This window comes from Aedes albopictus, chromosome 1 (genome assembly GCF_035046485.1).
Source record: "Aedes albopictus strain Foshan chromosome 1, AalbF5, whole genome shotgun sequence".
Classification (NCBI taxonomy): Eukaryota; Metazoa; Arthropoda; class Insecta; order Diptera; family Culicidae; genus Aedes; species Aedes albopictus.
Genome location: NC_085136.1, coordinates 327,037,140 through 327,046,621, shown reverse-complemented (window position 1 = coordinate 327,046,621; position 9,482 = coordinate 327,037,140). Strand labels below are relative to the sequence as shown.

General features: G+C 40.0%; 1 protein-coding gene across 1 annotated transcript; it reads left to right on the top strand.

Annotated features, from left to right (window-relative positions):
- The first annotated feature begins 5,651 nt into the window (after positions 1 to 5,651).
- On the top strand, positions 5,652 to 6,767 carry LOC115264067 (uncharacterized). The gene is made up of 3 exons (XM_062847313.1): positions 5,652 to 5,931; positions 6,049 to 6,246; positions 6,312 to 6,767. Exons 1-3 carry the CDS (start codon positions 5,877 to 5,879, stop codon positions 6,599 to 6,601), a joined length of 543 nt encoding a protein of 180 aa, XP_062703297.1. The 5' UTR covers positions 5,652 to 5,876; the 3' UTR covers positions 6,602 to 6,767.
- The last annotated feature ends 2,715 nt before the right edge of the window (positions 6,768 to 9,482 follow it).

Sequence of the window (9,482 nt, the reverse complement as noted above, 5' to 3'; positions counted from 1 at the left end):
ACGTGTAAAAACTTGCGTGATTTTTTTATTTTACTTAAAAAAAGTCTTGAAAAAAGATTGTAATGTAAAAAAATCAGGCAACGACAGGCAAAAAAAAACCTTAAATTGTTTAAGTTCTCGATTAACACTTTAAGAGGCAGGCCAAGTTCCAGTTGGTACGGAGAGCCGTAAAATAGAAAAAGAAGAAATGAGAAGAAGAAACTTCAGAAGGAAGTTCTTGGAGGAATACCGAGATGGACATCCTGAAGCAATCCCCGGACGGGACACCAATTAAAAACATTAGGGTAGTGGAGGTATTTTGGACCGGGCAGGTATTTTGGCCCACCTAGGGAGTTTTATGATATTTATCACATAATCTCTACTAAATCTTGGTAAATTTTTATTGGAACACGAAAAGTATTCAACTGTGTGATGACCTTTATTTTGGATGTCAGTTAAATATGCTGTTCAGCATCAAAAATAGAGAAAATGTTTTCACTTCCAATGAAACGCACGAAAAAGCACAAAAAACAAAGAAGGTGACAAATTTGTAGTCGGCTTCGAAGAGGTATTAAATTTCAATAACTATTTATTTCATGTGAATGTAGTTAGGGCCATGTAAGAACTTAAAATAAACTGTTCTTAACCTCGGTAGAGCGATAATATTTACTAAAATGGTGGTTTGAGGTATGGCCAAAATATGTTCAACATAATCAGATGTGGACATATTTTGGTCCAAAATAGAAGCCCGAGATCCTTCAGGAGTTTTGATATTTCTTGTATTTACTTCAACAGTTTTGAGTTCTATTTGGCCTTTTTCGACAGAAAACATGTTGCTTTACGTAATGCCTACTGAAATTATCCATATTTAGAAGTGGGAACCTTCTTTTTTCGCTGAATTGTTCATCCACTTCATAAAGCGGTCCAAAATACCTCCCTTACCCTATTTACAGCTGAATTTGAAATGTGTTGAAAGCTACTGTAGCGTATACGTCTTCTATGTCATCATTGATGGTTGCTTCAAATTCATTCATGGATGCATTGCCCATTGGCGTTGCTAGCCTTTTATTATATCTCACTCACTCTCCTAAACAAGCAGGGGAAAGAGCGGAATGCAACAGGGGGCCTGTGCCTCCTTTTTTCATCCTTCTCTTACTCGTGTTTGTCTAGGAGAGTGAGTAAGAAAAAAGAAAAAGCTAGCTACGCCAATGGCATTGCCTCAAGATTAATGTTAAATTATAAATAACTCTTGTTCAATATTTCCCGATTTCAGCGCCCTTTAAGGACAAGGTATTTGGAGTACATTGCTCTAAATTTCGAGGGAACAAATTTGACAAAAACTTTAGTGGACCTGGTGTGATGGTTAGAACACTTGACTATCACGCCGAGGACCTGGGATCGAATCCCACTCCCGACAAACTTGCAACATGTGAGTTCTTCCTTCGGAAGGGAAGTAAAGCGTGGGTCCCGAGATGAACTAGCCTAGGGCTAAAAGTCTCGTTAATACAGATAAAAAAAAAACTTTAGTGTCTAGTCTTGTCTAGTCTAGTCTACACATACAGCCATCACTTGGAAGAATCCTGGAAAATGATAGAATCGACTACTTCTATAATTTTTCTTGTCATTATCAATGCTTGCTGTGAATCAGTGATACATTACTAGCATTGAAGCGGTCAGGCCTACTGTGCCTGTGCAGCGTCATTAAATATTAAATGAAAACCATAGAACGGGGACATCTCGTACCAACCGCTCCGTATAGTAAGTGGTATAGAAGTTAAGCAAAAACGTTGGGAGTGACGTTGCTAAGAAAGTTGATGTCACTCCATCTAGGCTCCTCGTCCTGGGATGGGACATAGGATTTTCCCCTCATGCCCTGGCTCGGAAGCCTAGATTTAAGCGCCATTGCTCGCTCTCTGAAACGAGATAAAATATTGTGACCCTTTCCCCGGTTGTGCTAAGAAAATCAAATTGTAAGTGAATAAACTGTGAAACGTGTGGGGGCCCACACTTTCAGCATCAAGACATCTCATAGAAATTAGAAAGGTCTCACCAAATAATCAAACGTCCGGTATCCTTTTTCCGAAACACTTCGGTGACAGTTTTGAGTGATCATATCAACAAAACACAAAAATCAAACTTTTCAAAATCGTCTTCGTTTCTTTCCACCATCCGCCAATTGATTGCACATTGTGCAGCGAAACACACGACACATCTACATTTTGTACGCGGATAGCACCCGAACTGTCAGTGTAATCAAGAATAAATCTCGAGAAAAAGAATTCACACTATGGAAATCTAGCACATTCAGGGACTCCTTAGTGATTAGCTTTTGCACGAAAGAAAACGGAATCAACGGAACACATTTTCACGGGAACTTAAATTCTCCATATTCTTCTTTCGGTCACAAACACAACACGGAAACCGTTAATTCGGAACTAAATGATTCTCCAATTCGTACGCGTGCTGCTTTTGGATGGCATAGCACCAGCCAAATTATCGTCACAAATTCACAAAAGGGGAAAAAAAACCTTTACAGCCAAACAAAGAGACGTCCGATCGCGGCGGAGCCTACTTCGATTCCAAATTTGACAAAAACTTTAGTGTTGACAAAAACGGAATGAAATGTTGACGAAATCGGATAGTGACAAAAACGGAACATACCTGTACGGCATCCCCAAATAATCGATAAAATACAGGGTGTTAGGTTCATGAGTGCAAACTTTTTAAAGGGTGATAGAGGACCATAAATGGTGAAAAAAATTGTTCTACGCATATGGTCAAGACTCAACCATTACGTAGTTATTGAACTTCCCATGTTTTTGACTCTTATTGCCTTAACTGGCTATAACTTGAATATGGTCAAACTTATCGCAATTTGTTTACCCTTATTTGAAAGATTGTTGAATTTTCTATCAAATGGCATCTTTGAATTGATTGGTTTAGCTAAATAACTAAGTTTTCTAGAGCAAAGTAGCTCAAAATGGCGTGTTTTAATTTGTTTTTGTCAATTATCTTTAAAACAAGCGTAATAAATTAAAATTCTTTCTTAGGCAAAGTTGTGCCCCCTGTTTTACTCTACAATTCGTTCTTTGACACCACACTTTTAGATCTTATCGTTTTCTTGCAATTTCGATTTAAACGTGCGGCACAGTGCGCAAAAACGTGCTAACCATGGCAGTTGCAAATTTATGATCTGAAATGCGATGTTTGAATTAAAATTGCAAGAAAACGATAAGAGACGGAAGTTTGATGTCAAAGAACGAATTGTAGAGTAGAACAGGGGCCACAACTTTGCAACAGAAAGAATTTCTAAATTTTTACGCATTTTTTCAAAGATAATTGACGAAAACAAATTAAAATACACTACTTTTGAGCTAATATTTGCTCTAGAAAACTTAGTTATTTAGCTAATTCAATCAATTCATAGATGCCATTTGATAGAAAATTCAATAATCTTTCGAATAAGGGTCAAAAAACTGCGATAACTTTGACCATTTTCAAGTTATAGCCAATTTAGGCAATAAGAGTCAAAAACATGGGAAGTTCAATAACTACGTATCGGATGAGATTTGACCATATGCGTAGAACAATTTTTTTCTTCATTTATGGTCCTCTATCACCCATTTAAAAGTTTGCACTCAGGAACCTAACACCCTGTATAATTTGGTTATGGCTACTGTGACGCAATACATACATGTGGAATTTAAATTATCGCTTTTTAAAATGAAATAATTACTTGGAATCGAACTCCCGATCTCCGTATCCACTGGTCCCGATGATGTCCTCGCTGCCACACTGCTATATATAAATAGCAGAGAAAATAGCCCGTTTTGTTTTACTCCAGACAAGGCTTTATAATTGTGCCACAAGAAACCTTGCCCAACTTCGACTTGCTGCAAAAGCTTGTGAAACGTCAAACGCAATGTAGACATTACATTGAACAAGCTGTGTGGTTGCGCCAACAGGCTCTTCGTCACAGCTTCTAGCTGAAAGAGTGTTCTTTAAACATCTACGAAGCGCTGCTGTTTTGTGTATTTGGCAACATTTCAAAACGTATTGTATAAAAGCAACTGTTTTATTGGCTGGGACTCTTATTCGATTTGCATATCTTCCGGAGTTGGATTGAAGTGTAATAAAAGCAACCCAAATAATTTCACAGCACACAGATGGATAGCTGTAAAGTATTTGTGTAGTAGCTATAAATTCCGCTTAAAGTTTGTATTGACAATAATGTTCACATCCGACAAGCCGTGTTGGTATACCAACAGTTTCTTTATTACAGCTTCTAGCTGTAATGATATAGCATAACGGCCTTCAAAGCGCTGCTGGTTTGTGGATTTGTCGGTATTACGAATTGTACTATATAGTAGCAGCTGTTTTGTTAGTGGCAACTCCTATTCGATTTGATTAAGTTTTCACATCTTCCGGGAAATCTCCCGGAGTTGGAATAGAGTGCAGTAAAGGCAGCCCCAGTGACAAGTGATTGATATCAGAAAACCGAGTTTGGTAGATGTATGGTGCTTGTTTTGCAGTCGTGTATTATCTTATGGTTTATATTTGACTAGCTTCCCTTTTATTCAGCGCTGACTGCTTCAATTCGATAGTTACACAACAGAAAGCAAATGACTGAAGCTTATAGCGCTGAAAATGTTAGTTGGGCAGTTTAAATAGTATTTACTGACGAAGAACTCCTCAAGAGGTTTCAGTCTGTTGAACAGGACACGCGACAGTCTATATGCCTAGTTTAAAAGGGTAATCCCTCTGTAATTGGCAACTCTAGTCTGTGGCAATTCTTGTAGATTGAGCGTATGAGACCATCCAACCGGCTGGTAGGCATTTCTTCATCCTCCCAAATCTTTACAATAATCTGGTGGATTGATTGAGGTAGCTGCTCACTTCCGTGCTTAAGAAGTTCGACCGGGATCTCGTCTTTCCCAGCAGCCTTGTTGTTTTTCACCATCAAGATGTTCTTTGCCCTCTTAACCTCTTTCCATCCATTGTTGGTGGTTCCACTGCATCCTGTTCCTGGGTGCTCCATCACTGCTTCCAACAAATTTTTAAAGTGTTCCTTGCACCTGGTTGCCACCATTGTTTAGTCTGTCAGCAAATCTCCTTTCCGATCATTGCACATGGCGGGCACTGGCGCAGTCTTATGCCGCGCACCATTGACAGTAGCATAAAACCTCCGCATATCGTCCCTGTCCATACTTTCCTGCGTTTCAGCAATCTTACTCTCTTCGTGCTGTCGTTTTATACTGCGGTGGATTCGTTTCTCTGCTGCGCTCGTATAAGATGTTGCATGAGATGATAAATTGAAGGCGATATGAATACAGTCAGGTCTTTTTTTACGCGGTTTTTATTTACGCGGCCGCGTAAATGAAAACTCCATAGGCAAAAAAAAAATCCTCGTCTTATTTTGGCATGATTCGTCGGAAAATGGTGAGACTTTTTTTACGCGGTTTTTTGAATTTTGAACTGAGTTTTTTTTACGCGGTACGTATCCCCCGCGTAAAAAAAACCTGACTGTACTTGCATTCTAACAAGTTACTTTCCGAATCAAGTTCCGGATAGTGTCATTCGGGCTATATTTTGTAAAGCACATTGCGTTGGAGTTGGAGTCGACCACTCCAACAAGCTCAACGGAAATAGATGAATGGCTTGAGGAATCACCACCGGGTTGCGTAGATGTCTGATAAGGAACAACAAGTGACTAAACGTGTGGTTCTGTTATCGCATACGGATTACCAAAACGGTTTGCCCGCAAATTGATGGGCCATCTGTATCACCGATAGATTAAACAAAGGCGTTCCACCTGTACATTAGATGGCAGACTAGTGAATAAATATCGTTCGATTAGGTCAGTTCTCTCAGAAATCTCAGTATCAAGCGCTCTAAACATGTCAGAAATAACGTTCGTTGGTTCCCTTCTGATAGTGATATTTTTTACGACAGGTACTTATTTTCGAATACTAGAAGAAGAAGATTCCACTGTATTGTAAAGTCTTTATTTCGATGTATAAGGTCGAGTAGTAAAAATGTAAACTGATCATAAAATACTTTTATTTCAAGTCGCCGCTCTGGAGTGCTACGAGTGTCCTAGCCCTGCAAAATGCAATGACCCAGCGCAGATCAAATTGGCCCAGTGCAACGATGCGAACTCACAAGCAGTGTACGAGGAAATATCCAGGTTATTCTTTCCCACGTTGCACGAGTCGGTGCTTCGGAATGGAAAGTACCAGTGCACATCGTTCAATTTGACACTGTTTGGTAAAATAAATCTTCAAAACTGTTTAGAATTATGAGTTAAAAAATCGAAAACTGAAACATTTCAGCGGAATCAGCTCCTTCGACGCGGATCAAGGGATGCATGTTCGACACCAGGTGGGATTTGTGTCGTTCAAATATAGATCTACCGAATCTTTCGGTGCTTGGTTGCCTCAGGTGTAATTCGAATAGGTGCAACGATGATGGTGGTGGTGGTAGCGGAAGCATTGGGGATGGTGGTAATGGCGGAGGTAACGGTAACAATAACGGTGATGGCGGTGGTGGTAGCGCTGAACTTGGATGGAGTTTTCTATTGGTGCTGACAAGCCTGGCAGCGTCAACAATGATGGCTGTGTAGAATATACTAGAAGCACTCACTACGTAGCCACGGTGCCCCCTGAGACGCTTATTATAAAATAAAAATGTCCATCAAAACGAAGTTCAAGGCTCGAGTCCTGGGGCCATCCTGCATCTCTGGGCAAATTTTTAAAATAATCCTTAGGAGGAATCTCGAGAAATCTGGATTTGATGTTTTATTCTAAGAAATTTCAAAGAAATCCATGTTCAGATTGAACAATATCGCTAAAATACCTACAAAAAATGTCTAAAAACTGGTCAAAGTTGTTTCAAATCAGTGTATGTTTATTAAAGTGAAAACGTGAAACGTGAAAACTAAGTTACCAGCGCTCGGATGAGTGGGTGTTCAGGAAGAGTAGCAGTAGCTATAAAGCTGTCGATCGCTTCCTCGAACCGTTCCTTGACGGGCTTGAATTCCGCACTGCGGTGTATTGGATGGAGCAACGATCAAGATGCTTTAACCGTTACGGCTGTGCTGACAACTGTGAGCTTTCGCATCTGGCAGCACAAAGCACCGCCTGCTGCGACGGCGCGATTCCCTTGCGCGCCATTCAATGTGTGCTTTCATTCAGCAAATCGCCATTCATGCGAGCACACGTTCGGTGTTGATTCGTTCGTTAGTTTAGTTTAATTAATAAAGTTATTTTCTCTACAGTAGTTTCCTGCACTATAGTTTCCGCTGTTAATGAAAGAACGGCCCAATAGGTTATGGGCCCAGGGACGCCCTGGTGGTGGTTCGGGAAGCGAGGAGACCAAGATGCGGTATCCAAGATACGATGAGGAGGCCAATACCCGATGAGGTGTCAAGATGCGATGAGGCCTGGTGCACATAACATAAGTGGAACTCTATGGTCAGAGCGAAGGAAAAAGTTGTATCCTTTTCCAGCACGCGAAACTGTTATATCTTTCATAAAAGGCGTCGAACTGTCATTTATTTTGGTAAACAAAAAACATCTGATCCAACCAGTATTCCAGTTTTGGCAAAGAATACAGGATCGAAGATTGGCATCTGAGATATGCACAAAACTAGCTGCTGGAAATTCACTTTTTAATTTTATCATAAATTCATTGAAATCTTCGAAATAACAAATCCACTTTTCACATATCGATCTCCCTTTATATTTAAAGCCATAAAACGTATTTTTGACTTGAATTTACAAAGTTTTATTATAATTTATGTCCTATTTTAGTTCTCCACGTGCTGCCAGTCTAGATCTATGATGTCTTTGTTCTACTTCGCAGCAATGAAAAATGGTATACATGCTGAAAAATAGTATGGCAATAATGTTATAATGCATTTGACATTTCGATGCCCTGTATACCAGCGTACGAACTCGGAAAGGCATCAACTTTTTGAGCCAGAGTTCCACTTATGTTATGTGCCTGGTGCCAATATTCGTTGCGACACCAAGATGCGGTGAGGGGACCAACACTTGGTGATGATTGATAGCCGTGTTGGACCTGCGCTGGAACCAAGAGGCAGAGGGTGCTGGCTGATCGATGGACGCTGGAGCTGGATGGCAGAATGTACTTGAGGCGGAAGACGCTTCGAGGCCAGGAGGAGCTTGGTAGCCTCTTAGTAGCAGACGTAGCTTGGAGCCAGGGCCTGGTAGCAGAATCTGCTTGGAGCCAGGAGGAGTCTGGTAGCTCGGTTGCTAAGGAGGAGCTCGGTAGGCTGGAGGAGTACGGCCAGGTGAAGCTCGGGACGCGTCGGATCTGAGGTGTGATGAGGAGGAGTGTTGAACGGTAGGTACATCCTTGGAGGTGCATCACACAGCTCAGTGGAGAGCTAGGTATCAACTGGTAGGTAAATGGAAATAAATTGTAAATATGTTATACCTAGATTGAATAAAGGAGAGGCACTGAGCTGGTAGCGATATCAGTCAGTAACCACTTGCAGCTTCTGTGTGTGCGTTTCCGCACACGTACTTTATTTATTTATTGTCGTCAATCAATTTGTAGACCTTTACAATTATATGTATACTATATTACAATAGTTGCTTAAACCTATCACCTAACCCTACTTGTCTCAAAAATGCCTTCTTAAGCATATCTCTACTCATAGTCATATCAATTCTGTCACTATGTGTATTGTAACAAGACATCATTCTATTCAATGGCCCATGTTTTGCATAGTCTGTTCTGTGGTAATTAATTAAAAATAAGTTTCTATTCCTTAATAAACGAGTGGGAGCAGAGAAATTCAAATTTTCCAATATTGTGGGGGAGCATATTCTATTTGATATAACATCAGTTATAAAAGCAATCATGGCAAAATCTCTTCGATTTTCGAGGCTATCTAAATGAATCAACATGCTCCGTGCCGCATAAGATGGTAGCGGTAAGTGAGCCCAGCCTAGTTTCCTTAAAGCAAATAACAAAAACTGTTTTTGGATCGACTCTATCTGGTTAATGTGTGTGTTGGGAACGGGGACGGAGTGTTCGGATGGTTCGGACTACTTTTAAGCGAACTCGTTGTTTGTGTGTAACGGAAGTTGCTAAAAGCTGTAATTTCTTATTAGTTTTCTGCATTATAAACATTTAGGATCAATATAATACTCACATCGAGTCTAACCTCACTCTACGAGTCCTCCCAACAAAGATAGTTTACGGAATGTAATCACGTCCTACAACCTTTAGAGCATTTTAATTAATATTAATCCTAGTCATTACTTTAAGCTATACTTACTAGTTCAATTTGCATGGTATTTATTCAAGTTCAAGTTTTAATTCAACGTAGTTTGTAGGTTTTATGACAATTTTAGCTAATAAATCTTGTCCGTACTATCACGATACAAAGTAGAATGTTCCAATCAAAAACAATAGCAAATATCTATCCAAACCTTGCCCATTCTTCCTCGTCGACGCGGTAGCGATCATCG